Genomic DNA, 21,424 nt, shown 5'->3' with positions numbered 1-21,424 from the left:
TGATCTCCAAAGAGGCCTTACACTGATTTTTTTCATATTTCTATTTTTGTTCTGATATTAATAGTTCTTTTTCTGGAAGTTTTATTTCTATTTCATTTTTAAAAACAGCAATACTAGTCATTCTTTCTGCAACAATATTATTTACCCTGGAGTCCCAGTTGATGCTCCCTTGCTGTCTGTGTTTTGTGGATGTTTTTTGGCTGTATGGAGGTGTTTTATTGCCAGTGTGTGCAGTCAGCGTGTTGTTGGGGGTTCACTAACTCCCTGTGGGGGTTTCTCCTTTAAAATGTCACATAAAAAGGTCAGTGGTTGAATCTCAAAGAAATTCTCAAGCCAATATGGAAAATACTACATAAAGAGGAATTTACAGAGGCTGGTGTGATATCAACATGACAGGGCTGCTTCTGATATCTTGGACCTTTTTCTTTTATCAAAGATCTGCAAAGCTCGGTTATGCGTTGAGGAGGATGTACTGCCGACTATCACGACCACAGGAACTCATGTTGCATGGGAGCAGCTCTGCTAAATGTAAGATTAATTAAACATCACAAAGAATTTAATATATTTGACGTTTAAATGAACAAAACACAGATTACAGCAGAGGAGACAATGTACATTTCTTACAATTTGACAACAGTGAAGCAGCTTTTCAGAGAGATAAACTCATCAAAATGGCTTAAAATGCAAAGTATTGAAGCGTAAGAGGATGGATCTTGTATTTACATGATGTATACATACATGTTTTACAATTATATTCGGTGTTTAAATGGATACGGACAACCTCAATATTTGAGTGAAGGAAACTGATGCAGCAAAATGAGCTAAAGTAGCAATGACTAGTTTACAAATCACATAAATAAAACCTGCATTTACAGTTTTAAGGGCAAAGCATTTCATTATTTACATTTACTTTCATCCTGTCTGCATTTAGACCAATACGACTTATAATCAATGCAGTCAGTGCTTTTCATTTACGTAACTAATCAGTTGTTTTCAGAAGCTTTGACGGATAAAATACTCGTGTATTTTACAACATGACATATGATTAATACATTGCCACATTCAGAATTTGATAGATTATGTGCCAAATGGTTAAAAAGTCCAGTTGTGTGGTCAGTACTGTTTGATGAGCCTTCGTCTCTGGGAGGTCTTCCTCAGCAGATGTCTGAAGTCAAACGGGTTGTCCTCAGTCCGACTCTCTGTGGAGGGTATTCTGGGAAGTGAGTGTCTGTCAACGCAACACAGGAGACAACAGTGAACGCAAAGACAGAGTGTGAAGTAGCAAGAACAGAAAAAAAACATAAGCGGTGGTTTGAAAGATTTAAACCAAAACCAGAGAGGAGACGAAACGATTCACGTTCAGGAGAGAGATTTCATATTGTTTATCATCTGCAGCGATCATTCATCATGTGTCTGAGTCAGTGGCCACGCAGTACCGCAAAAACAGATTAAATATGTTCTTGCATTTGTCACTTTGACCAACTGGTCTGTAGAAGGCAAGTGTGGCTGTTTTTGTGGGTAAAATAAGCTGATCTGTAAAGAAAGAAGGACTGATACTGATAGGTGTGAGGCTGTAATACACAATGTTTGAGGTTCTTCCCTCTGCAGGACATACCTGTCGTTACAGACGGGTCTGGAAGGCTCCGGTTCGGTGACGGCCCTCTCTCTGGTCTGTCTGCTGGCAGCAGCTGGTGTCTGCTCCGTGGACTGCCTGCCGTCCGTGGACCCTCTCCTCTCTACAGTCGGCCTCCTCTCAGGCATGTCCTCTGTGGAGATGCAGGGCTCGGACCTGCTGGAGGACAGTGTCTGGTAGTAGTGGTCATCCACATCCAGCAGCTTCCCTGGACTGGAGCACAGAGAAGGATGTCAGGAGGACAGACTTTGATGTCAATCACAGACACACAAGTGCAAATATATCTGCAATCGCTGGTTGAATATTTTTAACATATTGCCCAACCCTACTGGGGTCAACGTATCCTCAAACAACAGTTCGTATGATATCATGTCTTCACAGGAGAATACTCAGTTGGGTTAAAATAACCACGGAGGTGCCGTTACTGAAGTACGCAAGTTAAGCGACAAATATCTCAACATTGATTCTTGTTTCACACGGGGATCGAACAGCGGTCTCCTGGCTGAAAGATGGCTGGCTGTTCAGCTATTCAGATGAAACAGTCGACATGAAGCGTGAACTGCAGTTTGGCTGAATATTAAAATGAGAGCGTATCTGTTGCATGAGATGTGCGAGTACAAAAACACGGGAATCATTACAGCAGTGGTCGTTGCAGACACACTAAGAAATTGAACTGCCCCAAAAGACTTGTATTTGCATTTATTTAAAAGAAACTTGAGGAGCCAATTCATTAATGTGCATCGACAAACACAAAATAATGTAACTGGTGAGTTTCGGAGACTTCGGAGACCTAAAAAGACCCGCTGATGCATTTCAGCCTCTGCCACCTTCTTACAGCGAAACAAACAGAGGCTTTAAATAGACTCCTCCTGTAGGCAGCTGACTGCAATCAAGACCTGATGGATCCCAGGTGTGTCCTCTCTCAAAGAGACCAAATCTATTAATGCAAAGCATCTTAAAACACACGACAAAGGGAATAAGTGGTACAAGTTACCGGTTATCTTTAAAAAGAAGCTGAGTGGATTCATTATCAGACAACAGAGCACATAGCTGCGCCAGTCTTTCTTCCTTTTTTCGGCATTTAGTCATTTGTGAAGATCCTTTGTGTATCGATCATTGTTAAACTCCAGATGTGCTGTTGAATAAACCGGACTAATTTCCTTCTCTAAATAAGGAAAATGTTTTTTTTTTTGTGTCTTTGTTTGAATTCTTCTCATCTGATCTTGTAGACTTAATTTGAATACATACTAGAAATAGTGTTTATTTAAGTCTCTCATTGAGATATTGTCAAGATATTTAGTTTCCATTCATGACATTTTAACGTCTCTCTCACCTGTGATCTGTTTGCATTGATTGCAGCAGTTTGCCTCAGTAGGTGTTGTCTATTTAAAGCCGGTTTGTTCCCTGATCTGTAAAAAAACACTGACGAATGACCTGGTGGATCTTAGCTCTCCTTTGCCGTCTGAACAAATGTTTTTCTTAAACATCAAAAACAGAACAGATGTGGTTCGAGTTGGGTTGATATCTGCAGAAACCTCAAGTTTAATCTTCCTGTTTTTACTGATTGCTCCTTTTTGAGAGCCACATGCTCTCTAGTTCTTTGTAGACTTAACTTCTCCAAAAGTGTGTTTTGGTCATTTAGAAAACAATTCTTACATTAAGAAGATAGAGGCTAAAATATCCATGATGCATCGTGTATTTGAGACACTTCTTTTGTCTAAAATATATCTAATTATAGAGGGAAGGCTGGAACAGTATCTGCCAGTACGTAAGTTATCAGACAGCATCACACAGCGTCGCTGACCTCCATATGAACAGACACATTGTTAACATACGTGATGACCTTTATTGGAAATCAGTGTCTTCATGACTACAGCGCTGCGACATCACACACATTTTTCCAGTAAACTCTTGATGATCTCATTCTAAAGTTGTGATGAGTTTGAGGCTCGAGTTGACCTTTATATAGTTTTAGAGGAACGGTGGACGCACATCCATTTAGAGTCAAACAGACCATAAAGCAGGGGATGCTTTAGGGCGGGGCTACACAGTGATTGACAGGTCCCTCCTCAGCCGTTCAAATATGGTAACTTCCTTTCACTGGTTGCAAAAAAAGGGCGACGGCCGTAATCCAAGACGTCGGCGGCCAAATCGCTGAACAATTCTTTGTGAAGTCGTGGTAGATGGATTTGTTTAGATCTTACAAGTAGGAATCCCGACTTTGAGCATCGTATCATTCTACGTCTTCTAGTTTGAGGTCAGGAATTTGAGCTTTTGTAGATTTGTTAACTGTTGTTTCAGCTGGTTCATCATCGGTTCACTAGTCATGCTAACGTCCTGTTTTTTTTTGATCTGTTTAAGTTCAACAAACTGCTTTTTGCTGCTATTGGAAACACAAACCACTATTTTCCTGGTACAGAGGAATTTTCCACAGGAACGGCATCATAAGAAAGCTAAAATAACTATTTTGTCAAATCTTTAGACAGAGGGTACAAAACAGAAATGTCAAAGATCATTGCAATAAAATTAAATATCTGTGGTTCTCTATCACCGTTTCTGATGAACTCTGCCTCCCTAGTTTCCCTCTTTGTACGCCTTTACTCCCGTTTACTATCATCACCTTTGTCTTCTTCAGTTTTCGGTCCTCTTACCACCCACGCTCTCCCGTCTCCCACCCTCCTCTGCTGTCAGCTTCAGCCAGAGACGCTATCTTTCCTGCTGACCTTCTCATCCTTAATGATGCATGTAAACGGCTCCTGTCCATCGCCGGCTTTATTTATCTGCTAACAAATTATTACCCTTGATGTTCAGCGCTGTGTGTGTGTGTGTGTGTGTGTGTCTTCAGACTGCTGTGATGAAGTACCGCGGTCCCTTCTTGTTCAGCACAGCCCTATCGCTCTATCTTCACCCCCTCACTCTGGGCGGTACGCTCACCTTGTGGCCTTTACGACGCACACATTTACATGAACGCACACATCCTCACGTGCTCTCTAGTCGCTTCTTTCTCTTTCCTCCACAATAATATTTCTGATGCCTGACATAAAGTGTAAATATATTTAGCAAACGTACCCGAGGCTAATTAATTTCACAGAGGATGTGCGTAGTTCTGCAGATCATTAAGTTTGGACTCTGACACCTTCCTTATGTCGGCGCTGAGCTGCAGTCATTACTCCCGACGTGTGCTGAGCAGGCGGGCAGCGGGCCCCTTTAAAAAACAGTAGTGATAGGTTGTTAAAATTAGGTTGAAGTAAGAAGTGCCACACTTACTCCTCATTCCTGGGCTTGCGTTTATCATCCTGGACAGACCGCTGGGTGGAGAGAAACAGAGCACAGATAAACTACGTGTCAATCAAACACTCCTAATCTCAGTGTTCAGGAAAAGCAAAAGAAAGTGGTTTTAGAACAGTGGCTCCCAACCTTTTGACTTGATAGTGTTGGCATTTTAACTCAAAGCACTGTTGTAACTAAGTGCAACTTCAAAGTGCCGCTAGCGTGGCTGAAGAAAAACATGACTTTGTGATGCAGATACTGCATTCGTTTTCAGCATATCCTGTTTGACTCATCTGCTCTTCTACGTGACCCCTTGGAGGGTTGTGAACCCATATTGGGAACCACTGTTTAAGACGTTTTGTTACAGTTATTCATTTCTAATAAAATATTAATTCACTGTCTTAAAGATCTTTAGTGAATTTGGCTCCAATACATGTGATCAAACAAATAATCATCTGGTCAATCATATTAAGAAACAATAGTGTTTAAAAAATGGCAAAACATTACTCTAACAAAAGTTGAATGTCTCCATTATTCATTGATTAAGTTATTGATTCGATGCATTATATAACTAGGTCATCTAAACAGTAGTGACGGCATTTAACAAACCTTAAGTGCTGCAAAAAGAGCTATTTTGTGAGGAGCTATTGCTCGCTGAAACCATGAAACATTGAACATAATTACGTAAGAATAACATTGAATAAGAAGCATAAAAATAACAAACTGCTGAAGAAAATAATTTGTCAAATGTGCAAAAGAAACTCCGGAACATCGTTGTAACAGTCCGGTGTTTCTTTCCTTGGAACATATGAAGCAAAGGGAAATAATTGCCGATCGATACCGCATCGTGGCAGCCGATAGCTGGGGAAGTAGTCACAACGTCAGCTGGCAGCAAAGCTTTGTTACAGTCAGTATCTGAAATGGTTCTTCTCTTTCTGACTCACATGAATCAGGTTGTAATAGGTGGAGTCCTCTGGTGTGTTGAGGGTCTTTGGCTGCTGGGTCCTGCGGGGGGTCCTCGACTGTCTCTTGTCAGCTGGAGAGTAACAGAGGCCGTTAAAAACACCAGACAGTGTTGACACTAAAATGAAAACTAAACCTCAAATACACTTTTACACATCTGCAATATTCAGTTTATTATTTACAAAAGTGTTTAGCTGCATTTTCTCATTTCCTACATTTCCCAAAATGCTTTTCAACAACTAAGAGGTTTAGAGTCTATGATCGGCCTGCATGAACTATGGCCAGCTGAGGTTCACGTTAAGGAGGGAAAGGTGTTTTTCTATCTTTTCTGTGATGGATTTCTCTCAGTGTGAACTAAGAAAAGAATGATGACTACAAACGATGAAACTTCAAAAAACGATCCAAAGACATGGAACAAATCTCGACGTTCAGAAGCAAGCAAACAGAGATTTTCGAGATTGTAACTTTTAACAACATGTTAAGTTATCTGGTGTTGTCTTTCTTTTACATTGTGATGGAATTTGGAGGAGGTTGGGACAAAAGCTTCGGGTTAGTATTAGTTTTGTGTCTGACCATCGTGATCAAACAGCTCCAGAGCCGGTGGGATCACAACAAACGTGGCTGGTTGGGGAGAAACTATTGAGTGCGATGTGGCACCACGCTGCTTATTGAACTGCCCTCCACACACACTGCAGTTTAACCCTAAGGCCTGCCAGTTAGAATTTTCCAACAGAGATTATGTGAAACAACCTTTGACACAAACAAAGTGTCCTGTAACTTTGTAACGATCCATGTTACAGTGATTCCTCGCATTGTACTGAACATAACGAGAGAGAGAGAGAGAGGCCTGTTTGTGGCCACTACCTTCCGTACTGTAGTGGGTGAGTTGCAATCTATCATATTTGTCATGACCGTTACAATATTCCTCCTCGGGCATGTGATCGTAATTGCAATTATTAACATATTACGACGACCTTTGCTTGTTGCTCATTATCAATCACTGTTCATACGAGAAGAAACACATCCATCACGTGCAGAAGCTCTCAGGTGAAAGAGGTGAAAAGTTTGTAATATCATTGAACAACTTCATCTAAAAAGGTCATGGTGTGTCGCTCAAACAACTTAAGCCGATTTCACACAGCCTCTTATTAATTCCTGCCGTAATTGTCGGAGACGCTCGCTCACAAAAACGCGATTCGACATTTGACGACCTTTCCCACGAAGAACAATGTGACCGGCGTTGCTCTGCTGTCATTGTGCGTTTGTGCCACAAATGATTCCGATGAGGTTTATTGTGTCGATGAAATTTACAGCTCAGGACTGTTGATGAAGGGAAATGACCTGAGCGGAATCTAATAGGGAGTTGCAGTCGCCGTTGGAAATAACACGGATAATTTATTCTGCTTTACCTCGGGCATCGTGCTGCGCTAGAGAAAAGGCTGTAAAGGGCAAACATGCCCCGATCAAATGAACACTGGACTGCACAGAGAACTCTATGTGGAGTAACGTGTGTATAAGGTTTCACTCTTATGTTCGCCATCAATATTAAATTAGACAGAAGCAGATTTTTAAGCACAACTGCATGAAAGTGAATTCCACTTAAAGATAGTTGGACATTTTAGGAAGCATGCAGATTTGCATTCATGCCCAGAGTTGGATGAGAAGATCAACATCACTCTCATGTCTGTTCGGTTAATTTGAAGCTAGAGCTAGCAGCCAGGAAAATTAGCTTAGCATAAACACTGGATACAGGGGGAAACAGCTAGCCTGGCTCTGTTGAAAGTAAAACAAACTCTCAATGAATTATCCTACATGTCAACATTAACAAATAATGTATTTAAATCTGTGCATGGCAACTACAGCATATTTTAAAGGTGCTGTCTTAGAACATTTAGAGCATATCTATGATTGAGGAGTTGCCTCCTAACGGCTCTCAACATGGTGACGGCTGAGCTAGCGGCTAGAAGCTAACATGTGCCAACAGAGCTAACAGTGTTTAACAGGAGGGAACCGGAGGGTGGGCGCCTTATGAGAGCCTTAAAGAGAGACTCGCATGCATTAACATGCACACATGCCATTTACCAGAATGGCCAAAAGTTACATGGTCTGGTACGGTTAAGTTTAAGGAAACTAAATCAAGGTTAATGTTAAGGAATTGGGCGTAATCAGTGAGCTGCAGACCTGTCCAATATGAACGTAATTCCTAAAGACACTGGACTTCGTGAGTTTTCTCTACAAATAATGCCAAAACACAAAGATGCCTACACTCTATATTTTGTAATAAAACTATAAAAGCCACCGAAGATCAAATGAATGGCATAACACACACAATTACAGCTAACAAAAGGCAATGATTGATATTATTACATAATTATTACATTATCTTCTCAAGACACCTGAACCCACGGCGACGCTGACATTTTAGCTGCCAGCTCCGTTTTGCTAAGACGGTGAACTTTCAATTTTGCCGTCTCCCCGCCGCTCACCACCTCGAAAGCAATTACACCTATCACCTGCGCAAATCAAATTTAACTTTTGATGACACATCGGGGAGAGGAGCGCTTCCTGTGTCGGCACTTGACTTTCCCAGGTTTCCGGATCTAATCGAGGATCCCGAGGGAGAAGAGAGAACGGCGATAACATCAACTTGTTCTGTGAGAAGACGGTAATAAAACCTCTGCGTCCTCTTTACATAAAGAAAACAAGCGCAGTGTGGAAACAGCTGGCACAAGCCCGCAGTCCTTTAACTATGAAATAATAACTACGGAAAAAGCAGCAATTCCTGCCTCAAATCCTGGACATTTACAATCAAGGCTTGAGAATAATCATTTATGTTATTTTCAGTGAGGCGGGGGGTGAAGACTAGTGAAGGATGGACAGAGCAAAATAATAGATAAATGTCATCCTCCAGACAGGCAGCCTGTTTTCCTTAATTATCTGATGGCTATAAAAACAGAACCAAGAATGCACATTAACCTCGGGTCAATCGGCGCCAACGTTATAAATTATATTTATTGCTTTATAATCTGTTTTTCTCAGAGCCGATCTCGATTATCTTACTCGATTGGTGATTCCGAGGAGCGTAGCCATTGATTGCTTTTCCTCTCACGAACATGCCATTGTTCTCGGGATTTGATTGATGGGCATGGATGATCTCATTCAACTTATGCTGCAGGGCCACGAAGTCCTGAGAAGTCTTTGTGATCTGTTGAAGAGATTTTGAAAAAAGAGTATTTGAAGGGGGGAAAAAAGGAGGTGATTGGGAGCAAAAATAAAACCGTGTTAAAGGATATTACCTGTTTGGAGAAGCTCTCCAGTCGTGCAGCTTCTGTCCGCGCTGTTTTCTTGTTGGCCTTGAGGTTCTTTCTGTCCTTGTAGCCTCTGAAGTTGCTCTGGATCTTCACCGCAGCCTGCTCTTCCTCCAGTCTCTCTCTTTCAGCGTCTGTCTCCTCTTTATATTCTATAATCACGTCCAAAACGTCCAAGGCCTCCTCTTCGACCTCCTCGGCAGCTTCTTCCTCTGTTTTCTTTTGCGTCTCTCTCTCTGCTTTCAGTTTCTTCCGGTCCCGGTGGCCTCTGAAGTTACTCTGAAGGACGGTCGCGGCTTTTTCCTCGTCCGGCCCCCCCGAGTTCTCCGGCTGGGATTCTGGCACCGATTCTTCTGTCTGCGTTACCCTTTCTTCTTCACTTGGAGGTTCTGGTGTTGCTTCTTTCTCCTTCTTCTTAGTCTTCTTCGGGATCTTTCCTTCCTCCTCGAGTCGTTTGCGCTCCTTGTGGCCGCGGAAGTTGCTCTGAAGCACCACAGCTGCTTTGGCCTCGTCTTGGTCTGCTGACTTGACGTCACTTGAAGAAACATCTGCTGCATCTCGAGCTTTCGTTGATTCTTCTTCTGTTTCTGTCGCCTCGTTGCCGACTTCCTCTGCTGGTGTTTGAACTTCGGGCAGCTCTTCCTCACCTGCAGCGCTGCTCGCCGTGGGCACGTCTTCTTCTTCACCAGTGGGACTTTCTGCTTTCTGTTTCTTAGCTGGGATCTTGCCTTCGTCCTGCAACCTCTTCCTCTCTTTGTGACCTCTGAAGTTACTCTGGAGGACAGTGGCAGCCTTGGTTTCTTCTTCTACGTTAACAACCTCTCCCCCCGCAGCTTGTTCTTGTCCATTCTCCTCCTTCTCGTCCTCCGCCGGCTTTGCTTTCCCAGCATCTGCTGCCTCCATCTCCTCTTCATCTGCCACTTCCGTGTGCTCGTCCTCTTCTGCCACCTGTGTGTGATCACTGTCGTCATTCTCCTCCGCTTCATACGTGCTTTCGTCTTCGTCGTCATTCACCTCTTGTTTAACGGCTGGCTTTTCCTCCTCTCGCCCACCTTCTTGCTCCACCGCTGCATTCGGTGGTAAATCCAATTCGGCCCCAGCCATCGTCTTTTGTCTCTCCTTAAACTTTTTCCTCTCTTTGTAGCCCCTGAAGTTGCTCTGCAGAACCACGGCCGCCTTAGTTTCATTTTCCTCGTTAGCCGCTCCGTCGACGGGAGGAGAGGAATTTTCTTCATCGGTGAGCTTCTCCGGTTCAGGAGTCTCTTCCTCTGTTTCTTTAAGGGCCTTCTCTGCTTTCTCTTTCTCTTCCCTACAAACAAAACATTGTCAAAGAACATTTTTTCTTTCAGTGTTTTATTGTCAAAAATGTCCTGTTTCATACCGTTTCCTTTTGAAGCTTTTCCTTTCCTTGTGGCCTCTGTAGCGAGCCTGAATCTTGGTTGCAGCTTTGTTCTTCTCATCTACCAACTCCTTGTATTTCCTTTTTGCAAGATAGCTCCTGCAAACTGAAGAAGACGACATGAGAAACGTAAACCAACAACAACTTTAGATTGTGTTGGATATCTGATTCCATCTCAGCTTGTTCGTACCAGCCTGAAACCGGACGACGAAGGCCTCAAACTTTGCTTTGCTTTTGTCATCAGCCGCCCTCTTCCGAACTTTATGACCTCTGTAAGCTGGAGAGTGTGAATCGAGAATTTAAAGCATGAATTGGCATGAAAAACATTATATAACAGAGTGTACGGTTTATTAACCTGACTGCAGCACCAGAGCGCTCTGTTCTCGCTCCTTTAATGTCCGCCGGTATCGTTTGGCTCCCATCCAGCCTCGGACGTAAGCCTGGAGCAGAATGATCCTTTGTGTCGCCTGCTGCACCATCAGGTTCAGATGTTCCACGTGGTAGTACTTGAGGAACACCTGAGAGTCGGGACACATAGTGTTTCTTTGCTATTTTGTCAATTTGCGTCTGTAGATTTCTCCTAAATTCACCAAAAGTTACCTTTAGATAATGCCTCATTTGCATTGCTCAGTGACACTTAAATAGAGACTTTTGGGGCTTGAACCCAGGTCTTGTGGCATGCTCCATCTAACTGTCCAACACAACATATAATACCATAGGCTGCAAAGCCAAAGCTCAGTGAACAAAACATTAAGGAAAGCAGCTTCTAATTTGTTGCTTTCGCTACTTAAAATTAAAATACGGCACGTCATATATAACTAACCTGATGACGGCTTACAAACAACACTTTCAGTGACTCACCTTCGTCTTCCCCATAGCCCAGTTCTCCAGCTTGGCCTTCTCCAGTATTGCGGCGCATGTTTCTTGAGTCACCGGCGGCTCCTCGTGAGCATGGAAAGCCACGATGTAATACCTGCAACAGTCGGGAACACCGTAAACAGCTGGAACACCGATACATCACACACCGATCTCCACTCGATACAAACAACATCTGCTTCCTTCTGGTGTCGTTGTGAAGCCTGCTGACCTCTTCATGAAGTTAGCGAACAGGATGCGGTGAGAGTAGCCCTGCCGTCTGATCTTGGCGGTCTCCAGCACGCCGGTGTATCGCAGCTGAACCAGGACCTTCTCCCGGTCGAACTTGTTGGCTTGGCGGTCGTTGTTCGGTTTGATGCAGCGGACGAAGTGAGGCTGCCCCGCCACCATCTTGGACAGCAGGTCCATCAGAGAGTACTAAAGAGTACAAGAAGAGTGCAGTGTTGGAACTAAGTATACATTTGAGGTACTTTTACTTTACTTGAGTATTTCCATCTTATGTAACTTTATACTTCTACATTAGTACTTTTAATAGTTTTAAACAATTTTTAAAAAGCAACAAAATGAGAATATAACAGTAAAAAGACTAACATTCCATAACTTGCTTACATCCGCAAAAAAAGACGAACCTTTAAACGTAAATTTGAAATCTGATATCAGCAGCTGAGAAAAGAAACCTACTCTGAAGTATGAGGCCACCGTCTGTGTTCTCATGTTGGTGGTTTCTCTCGGGTGGTAAGGCGCGTCTCCAGGTTCACCCGGCTGAACAAACAAACACAAAGCTGGTCAAACAATCACAATCATTCATGAAGAACTGTTTCTCTACAGACCTAAAAAAAAGACAACACAGAATGCATGAATTTAAATATACAAATGCCACATACAAATGTATTAACCTGCACATATTTCGTAACATTTTAACAAGCTCCACATCTAATTCTCAGCAGTATAACCTCGAGGGAAACCAGTTTATAGCAAGCCATCAGCCCGATGCTGCTTCGAGTGCTCATTGTGCCTCTTAAGACCGACGCCTTTGATGAGCTTTTTCCCGTTAACATATGCAGATGAATGGAAATAGATTCAGGAACTCATCAAACACTGTTCATTAACGTAGCTACTGTCAATTGCTTTTAGGTGAGCAAATCACCTCGAGCATTACGTTTGGCAGCGCAATCGTGTTTAAACAAATTCACTCAAGGAAAGGTCTTATTTGCCGGTTGGCAACAATCGGACTGATTATTGAATGCTTTGAATGCAAAATTAAAAGTTTTGATACTTTCTTAAGGAATTGTTTTAAGGCGAGACACCTCAGGCAAAAACATGATTTTCATGCACTGGTCAATTTTGAGATGTTTGAGCTATTTATAGTCTGTAGACAAGTGGAAAGACAACATGGAAAATGCACATTAAGGTGTTTATTTTACTAGTTTGTCTATTTGCGTCTGTAGATTTCTCCTAAATTCACCAAAAGATAGCATTAGATAGTGTCTCATTTGCATATTTAAACATAACATTTCAAAAAACAAGATAATTGCCTTTATGCAAGTAATCCACTGTGCAAGTTTCATGGTGATATCTATTTATATATAATCATTTTTTAACCCTATTCTCAGCATGAGGTCTGGAGCTATAAACAGACAATCTACTGCAGCAATGGATTTGAGAGAAAGGTCGTAACACACAAACTTCTACATTCAGAGGACTTGATGACGATGGGGAAGCGTTTATGCATTCAGCATTCTACAGGTTGCACACATGCATGAGCACGATAACACACACACACACACATACATTATACATACAGTGAACATTAGGGAAGAGTATTAGAGCCAGGGTGCTTTTCTTTTTTCTTGCATTTTGAGGTTAGAATAAAGTAAAAATACCCTTTAAGAGTAAAAATGTCAAACTTTTCTGAATAAATGAAACTACGGGCATCAATTCATAAACTGAAATTTCAACTTTATTCTCAAAATTCTAAATAAAAGAGCCTGGCCCGAATACAACTCTGTATAAAATACCTATTTTTTGCATAAACTGTAAAATGATGCATGATCTACGCAGGATTTAGCCGTCACTGAGTCTAATAGATATATAAACCACTAAGTTTGTATCCATATGTACATTTAAAGGAGATCTAGAGTGTCTGCACTGGTAAAATAAAACCTCAAACACAAACTACACGGAAATATGGTGATTACCTCGCTGAACGAGAAAGAATTGTATAAGGTTAGCACTCCCATCTTTTACGACAGAAATGCAGAGACAGAGATGTGGAGAAAAAGGAGACAAAAAAAGGTTAGAATAGAAGAAGCTGTAACTACAGTTGAAGTGAAAAGACAAGCGAAGGCACAATGTTAAATCAAGAGCGGTTTGTGGCTCCGGTAGTGAGAGTAAGAAGGTAAACAGAAATAGATGGAACGACTTTTCAGAGGAGAGTCGTTGATGAAGAAGATAATACGGAGATAATGTAGACGGGGCTGTAAGTACCTTGGCGAAGGTCATGGTGCGTGTCGGGGTGCGCATTGTGTTTACGCCTTTACCCTTTGTGTGGGCAAGGTTACCTGTGACACACACAAAGAGAGGGTGAGAGTCAGTGAGTTAGTCATACATGTAGGATTCATGCACAGGAACACAGCCGCACATTTTTAATAGATGGGATCAATTAATGAGGACAGTGTCCTGTCATACTCAACACTGTAGTTACTGTTAGGAATGAAACGCTCGATACGACAGCTTTAAGACTCATTTAAAAAGAGCCATTATGTGATTATTGGCTTTGTGACTCGATTATGACAGAGCTGGCAGCCCGCTCTGCCAACGAAAGGATACTCTCGCTGCCAAGGCCAAGCGTATTACAACAAAACTCTGGCAGTCAGGAGAGGAAAGCCTTTTCTAAAACAGGCCACAATAGCCTGTTGTTTCACTGTAAGTCCGTATTTAGTGCTGCTAAACTGTTTTCCAGGGAAGAACTTCTTTCCTCTTTACCCGTTTTGGTGAGGGGATGGGTGACGAGTTTGCGCGTGAGCTCGTTTTCCGACGACCTGAGCAGCAGCACGATGTCGGCCGGTAGCATGTCCCTGTTCTTGGCCAAGAAGCCTGCAGCGCTGTAGATCACCTTTAGAGTTCGGTAGAGAGGGAGGATACTTATGTGAAGGCCAACGCTCATCGAGTAGCTTCAGGTTAAGATAAAAAAAACGTCTGTGCGCACATTGTTAGAGTCAAATATCAGCTACCTTTCCAGCGTAGTGGTGGATACCAAAGCTGAGGTCAACCCTCTTTGGTCTCCAGAAGCTTTTGGTCTTCAGGTTATCTTCGAATTTCTCTAAAAATGTCCAATAATACAAACGTTAATCATCCCACCAAACCAGTAAGACTAAGACCTCTGAAGTTAAGTATATTATATCTCGTATTAACTTGTCTAAAAGTGATTACAGACCTCTCAATGTCAAATAAATCCTTTAAGTGCTAAACATTAAAACTAATGGAGAGATCATAAGACAAAGACTGTTGCTTCTCCGTCAACATTTCCCGGACAAATGAAAGGTTTTAACCAGTGAATCCACCTGAAAACCAGCTGACGACCACTCACCTACGAGGGTCTGGTCGGTGGCCTGCGGGAAGCGACTCTCCTCGTCCAGGAGTGAGAGCATCCCCATGGGCTTCTGCAAGAACAGGTCCAGGAGGGGCCGGTTGTCCTCGTACTCGATCATCCGAGCGTCCACCTCCTCGTTCAGGTACTCATCCTGCACACAAACGACACGGATAAGTTGAATTCCTTTCTTTGACCTCTCGTTGTACATAGTGACACACTCCTCCCCTTCCCTCCAGATAAATCTGTTCTGTAGGGCAAACTGAGCTCAGGCCTCCACCACTTTATATTCAGCTAACCTGATCACATCTGGCTGACTCGCAGAGCTCCGAGTGTGACTCAGCAACATTACTGGAGACTTGTATTCAAAGAGGAAAAGGACAATATGGGAACAAACAACGTAAAATCAATATGTAACCGCATGTGTTAAGAGAGATGGAAACATTCCGGTAAATCTGCCCCAGTAAGGTGGAGCTTATTAATGCTATAGCCCACTACACTTCCCCTATGCTCTGTATGTACGGTGGCAATATAGGACAAATGTATTTCTGGGCCTGGTGCCAACAATACCCAAGAGTGAGATTTTGTCAAACGCTAACTGTCTTCAACTCTTAATTGACCCTCGTTGAGGATGATTTATGGCTCCTCTCCGTGGGTGAGACCAAATCATTTAACATTAGCAAACCATTCTCTCCCTCCCCCCCAAGGCAAGAACACACCCACGAGAGAGCACAGAGGGGAGAATCGCCAACCTCATTCTCCCGTAAATAAAGACAGCAGCATATTTTACCCGTGCCGTCTCTCTTAAAGCGCAGAGTGACAAATTATGTCATGTTATCACTATTTAGATGGAAATGAGGCAGCGCCAAGGTGAAGAATGCACACAGAGTGCTTTCCAGGAGGGACTGGAGCACTCAGACAGCGTTTATGGCGGTAGTTGATCGGAGTCTTTACCTGTTCCCAAGCGAATATGTGCTGGTTGAAGTAAAACTGGATCTGCTCGTTGGCGATGTTGATGCAGAGCTGCTCGAAAGAGTTCTTCTTGAAGTTCTCGAAGCCGAAGATGTCCAGGATGCCGATGTTCAGGCCTTTTTCATCCTCTCTGCAGGAGAGAAGAATGAAAAGTGACTTTATTGAAATGCATTTAAATCGTGCTCACAATAACGGTACTAACATGCGAATGTAAAGCAGTTTCATCTGATGCTAACATGTTACTAACACCACATCACATTTTCGGGCTTCTGATCTCACCCTAGGTGGCTGTCGGGCCGCAACAGCGCGTTGATGCGGTTGACAATCCAGCTGAAGAGGCGGCCGTAGAGAGCCTTGCCCATGGCGTCCCGCACCTCCGTCGCCTTTTCCACGGTGTTGGGCCTGACGATCGTCTCTCCGCGGGCCACGACGCAGTGGGAGGTCAGGGCTTCCTGGAGCTCGTCTGAGCGGATACACAGCAGCGATGCCACTGAGAGGACATCAGATAAGGAAAGTTAAATAAATGCAAGAAAATCATGCAGGGTGTGCAAATGTCCAAGTGACGAAGAACTCTCTCACATCAAGTGAATAAACTTCATCTACTCAGCTCTGTTAATTACCAGTCAGCAAAGACATCTATATTTAGAAAATATATTACTGAAGGGAAACGATGTCCTGAAAAATCTAACCGATGCAGATGTGTGTTTGGTAATTATGCCTCTGAAGCCTGTCTGCACTGATGGATAATGTATTTTAGTATAATAGTTTAATGGAGAGGAGCCGAAGAGTGAGGATGAGGAGTGTGGGAGAGGATATTCAGACTCGGGTTTGGTTTCACGCCTCTCTCTCTCCCTCTCTCTCTTTCCTCTCACCGTTCTCCAGGACAGAATTGTTGGAGATGTCGCTCTTGTCCGTCTGGTGCTCCGAGGCAACCGGAGAAAACTCGATATCGCCGGAGTTGAGGATGGCAGCTAGAGTGCTGTAAACACTGCCCAGCTCCTGCAGAAGGGACAGACAGTGATTTACTGTAGAAAACACCGAGGTTTTGAAACAGTATGATGTTACGTTAATATCAAATAACATCCGGTACAACCTCAGGTGCTGGTATATGTAATCAAACAGAGACTGTACTGTACTTATTAAGTTATTGTTGGTGTCCACAAGTCCCGTATCTCAAATTCAGCTAGCACCTGTTATTGGGCAGATATCAGGGGTATCTTTCTTTTTCGATAACTCCTGCACATTAATCCTTTTAATTAATCCTAAAATTTTGGACGCTATTAATGCTCCTGATTGTTGCACGTGGGTGTTATGAACGCTAACGGATAATAGGACTACCACTGTTTTTTACTTCAATTCAAGCACTGTAATATGTAGTTTAACATATTTAAATTAGAAAATCAAATGTCCTTTTGCACATTAATAGACATGCTGGTTAGCTAGCGTGAGCTATGTTAGCATAATAGATTTTAATAGACACATTTCTTTTAACAAAGCTTCATTTTATTGAGAAAAAAAAGGTTTGAGATGTTAAAATGCGACCACAGAGCACCAAATATGTCAATAATAGTACGATTTTAAAAGAGTAAAATAAAGTAAAATGTTCATTCATCCGTGTGCTCAACCAATACCGATACATTAGTCCTGATACATGCAAGAAGAAGTCTCTTAAAGGCCAGCTACTGTGTGGGAATTTCAAAAATAGATAACCTTTCCTCAAAGATCATCTTCATACACACTCTGTGATTTCATGCAAGACGAGACGTTCTGTAGGAGAGAAGGTTGTTCCTCCGGTGCTGCCAAGTGATTACAGGATAAGTACTATTGACGTGCAGATCCCAGAGGCAATCAGTTCTTTGGGCCTCATTAGCCTTCACAATGCCAACAGCTGACTGCCTGCATGTGCCTGCAGCTTCATGCTCCATCACAAGCCGTAAAGTGGATCTAAGGAACTACTAATACACTAGTTTTAAATGGCATGCATTGGATTAGTATGCTTGCTTCCATGTTGTCTTTTAGTTAAACACTGACTTTCATACATTACATATATAATACAGGAGTGTCTGTATGAATTTTAGGGTCAAGGTTATGGCCAGTAATTAATGCAGTAGTGTTTTTACCTCCAGGGTGAATCCGATGACTTTGAAACACTGCTCCACTGCATCAAACTGCTCCTTGTAGAAGATGTTGCTCACTATGTCAGGCCCTAATTTAACGTGCTCGTTCCACAGATACCTGCAGATCCAAAAGGAAACGCAAAGATCAGGACTGTGGGTCTTGGCGGGGAAAGTAGGAAGTTTGCAGTGTGAGAAGGAAATAACAGTGTTTTAAGAGAAGGGCTGAGGAACGTCAAACCTACTTAGGCGTTTTGCTGTCGGAGAGCTTGTAGTGGGCTAGTTTCTTCCTGTCAGCCAGGCCAGCGTAGATGTAGTAGAAGATGTGGAAGTTCCTCTCCCCGCTGTGGAGACACACAAAGACGTAGCTCGGATATATTCAGGTCTTAAAAAGCTCAAGGCATGTGTGAGCCACGTTACTCATTTGATGAATGCCTCTCCTGTTTTACAATATATAAGACAATGGAAATAAAACATGCTAAAAGCTAAAACAGTGAGAACAGTAATACAATTCATGCATGAATTCAGCTTCGCTATTTCCCCCAAAAGTGTAGCTACACTCGCTGCTTGCAGCCAAATCAAACCCTCTGAACCGTGTTGTCTGTTTTCTAATGAAATACTCGAGTCTGTCTTTGAAGCTCAACGAAGAACACTCGCAAGACCGCAATCTTTGATCAAACAGGAAATAAGCTAGCCCCTCCACTTGCCCTGGTCCACTCCCCAGACACACGATAAGGAGAAAAGATCGGCGCGACTGAAGTGCAGGTTGAAGGCAAATGCCAACGCTTTCAAAATGGAGAAGTAGAGGTGTACAGAAGGGAGACGGAGTCTATTACACACAGTGAACACCGGCCAGCAGGCGGGAAAATAACCTCCTTGGAAATGTACCTTTCAGAAAACGCACAGAGACACGCTTTGAATTTATATGAATGTCAAATGACGTTTATAAGGGTAAGGTCGCTTACATTAGCCAAAAAGACAGAAAGAAAAAAGGGAAGTAAGTGATATTTACACTGCCTGGTGGATGACCCTGGATTTCTCCAGCAGGTACTCGGATATCTGCGCTCCGACCACCGTTCCCCCGCAGGTGAACTTCATCTCCAGGTACTTGCCAAAGCGGCTGGAGTTGTCATTGATGATGGTGCAGGCGTTTCCAAACGCTTCCACCAGACTGTTGACCAGCAGGATCTTCTCCTGGAGCGTCTCATTATTGGCCTGAGTGAAACATTATTCCGGATAAGCGACTGGGAAATGAATACAGCGGAAGCATAATCCCATTGTCAAGAAATGCCTTTCTGCCATGTGTCTTTCTATTCATGCTATTTCCACCAAAAGTGACACTGCCGCTGCTTATTTTTCGGCTGTGAAAAGAGGGAATTGAGGGGCTTTTTCTTTTCAGCTGGGTTGCTCATCATGACTGGCATCAGCTGGAACCTCAAATCAACTGATCATAGGATGTTCAAATTGCCTCAAGTGCGTTTCTATTTAGCTCCCATTGGGTTGGAGATGAGCAGGTTCCCGGTTCAGGACCTACATTTGCAGCACAGATCTAGAACTGTCTATTTTGGGTAAAAGATGCACCGGTGGTTTGAGACTCATTCATACACATTATTTACCACACGGGAAGCACATGAACGTTGGACTTCATGAATGCAACGTTAATGAAATGTATGTATTTATGGACTCTTATGACTCACCTTTCCAAGCACCGTCAGCTGCTGCACCAACAGATGAGCGCCCTCTGTTTTCCCAGCTCCGCTTTCCCCACTGATCACAACGCACTGTCCACAGGAAGTCACAGAGATCGTCGAAATGTTTACAACCTCTAACTGACACTAAAAATAAAATCTGTAATAAGAAATAATAAACTAAAAACACTGGATTCATCAAAACAAGTTGAGTTAAAAGCACATTTTCATACTACATTACCTGGTCTGTATTATATGACACCATGGACTGGTAGGCGATATCAGCCACAGCGAAGATGTGTGGTGGGTTGGCGGTACGCTTGGCTCCTATGTACATCTTGGTGTACTATGAAGAGGAGAGGGTAGAGAATTTAAAACATGCATATGAATGTAGAGGATAACGTAATGCAGATATCACGTGGAAGAAAACAACCTTGCTAACACAGTGAGGGAGGTTTGTGTGCAGGTGAGGCTGGAAGGGATGCAGCAGACTGAAGAGCTGCAGAGAGACTAACGAGGTATGCTGGGCTACATTCAGTGCGTTATTGAGCACGGGTTTGTTAAGGAGACGCACGGAAACAGACCTGAGGAGTGTATATCTCCATCTTATGGAAAGGATTGACTGCGATGAGGATGTCTCCCACGTATGTGTAGATTTGATCTCGTCCATAGCGACTCTGAAGCTGCTCTGTGACCGTGTTCTTAAAAAGGAAAAAGGTTTAAAATGTTTAGTAAACAACATCACATTGTCAGAACCATGTTATTGTAGATAACAAGCCATATTCTAGCTTTTGTTCTGACTCAAGTCCTGTTACGTCAATGTATTATCTTCATGTCACACGGTGATTAATTCTCCTGTATTCACGCCGCCAGGACAGGTACATCAACAACAGCAGGGCAGCACTGCCTCCCTTCATACCAGCAGAGCTCCTCGTCTTGAGGGATGGGTGGAAATATCCGCAGGCAACTGAGACTGATTGTTTCATTCAAAACGTCAATGCAACGCTCAGACGTGATAAATTGCTCTCAGTGTTTTTCTCACTCACAGCAGAGGGGATCGGGGGGAAAAACATGCTGGATGTTTGAGTTAAAAGTGGGGGAAAGGCCTTGGATTGTGTCTCTATAAATACTCTATTGAAAAATGAACGGACATTGTCGACTTTCTCACCTCATCCAGAACCTCAAGGGTGGCGAGGTCGTCCACCTCATCCGTGTCAGTCTGTGTCTTCATGTGGCCTCCTCTTTTAGTGTGGATGCGTTCATGCCTACAACTCACAGAACCCACAACCAGCTTTCACTGAGCAATGCATGTAATGTATACATGACACTCTGAGTAATCTAAATTCACTGCATTATGAGCACATATCTTCTTGCACGGCTAACGCAGCCGCAGCGAGCAACCTCTCTCTGCTGATTTCCTACAGTCGTATACTTCTTTCAGCCAAATCCCTCTAAAATCTACCATAACATCCTCTGCACTCTGTTTTTGGCATCCCATTTTTGCAGTTTGCAATACAAGCGTAAAGAAGAGGGTCGTTCTGTTTTGAAGAAATTAGGAAATCCAAGCTGAAATAGCAGCCTGAAGTTCTGAACGTCAAAGCTGCAAACTTAG

At 42.9% G+C, this 21,424-nt stretch overlaps 1 protein-coding gene across 1 annotated transcript; it reads right to left on the bottom strand.

The window, feature by feature from the left end:
* Window positions 1-1,113: 1,113 nt before the first annotated feature.
* Window positions 1,114-21,043, bottom strand: myo3a (myosin IIIA). The gene is made up of 27 exons (XM_076080868.1): window positions 20,981-21,043; window positions 20,397-20,513; window positions 20,054-20,158; window positions 19,822-19,905; window positions 19,137-19,339; window positions 18,370-18,468; window positions 18,131-18,245; window positions 16,883-17,009; window positions 16,290-16,500; window positions 15,993-16,140; window positions 15,039-15,192; window positions 14,683-14,771; window positions 14,435-14,564; window positions 13,937-14,010; window positions 12,131-12,211; window positions 11,661-11,866; window positions 11,435-11,546; window positions 10,929-11,091; window positions 10,764-10,850; window positions 10,556-10,679; window positions 9,861-10,483; window positions 9,163-9,821; window positions 8,947-9,071; window positions 5,848-5,959; window positions 4,901-4,941; window positions 1,616-1,846; window positions 1,114-1,228 (listed from the first exon to the last, which is right to left on the bottom strand). The coding sequence occupies exons 1-27, from the start codon at window positions 21,041-21,043 to the stop codon at window positions 1,114-1,116; spliced, it is 4,398 nt and encodes a 1,465-aa protein (XP_075936983.1).
* Between the last annotated feature and the right edge of the window lie 381 nt (window positions 21,044-21,424).

Source organism: Anarhichas minor, unplaced genomic scaffold (assembly GCF_050575085.1).
Source record: "Anarhichas minor isolate MPS153535 unplaced genomic scaffold, ASM5057508v1 ptg000074l, whole genome shotgun sequence".
NCBI lineage: Eukaryota > Metazoa > Chordata > Actinopteri > Perciformes > Anarhichadidae > Anarhichas > Anarhichas minor.
This window is presented reverse-complemented; position numbering and strand designations above follow the sequence as displayed.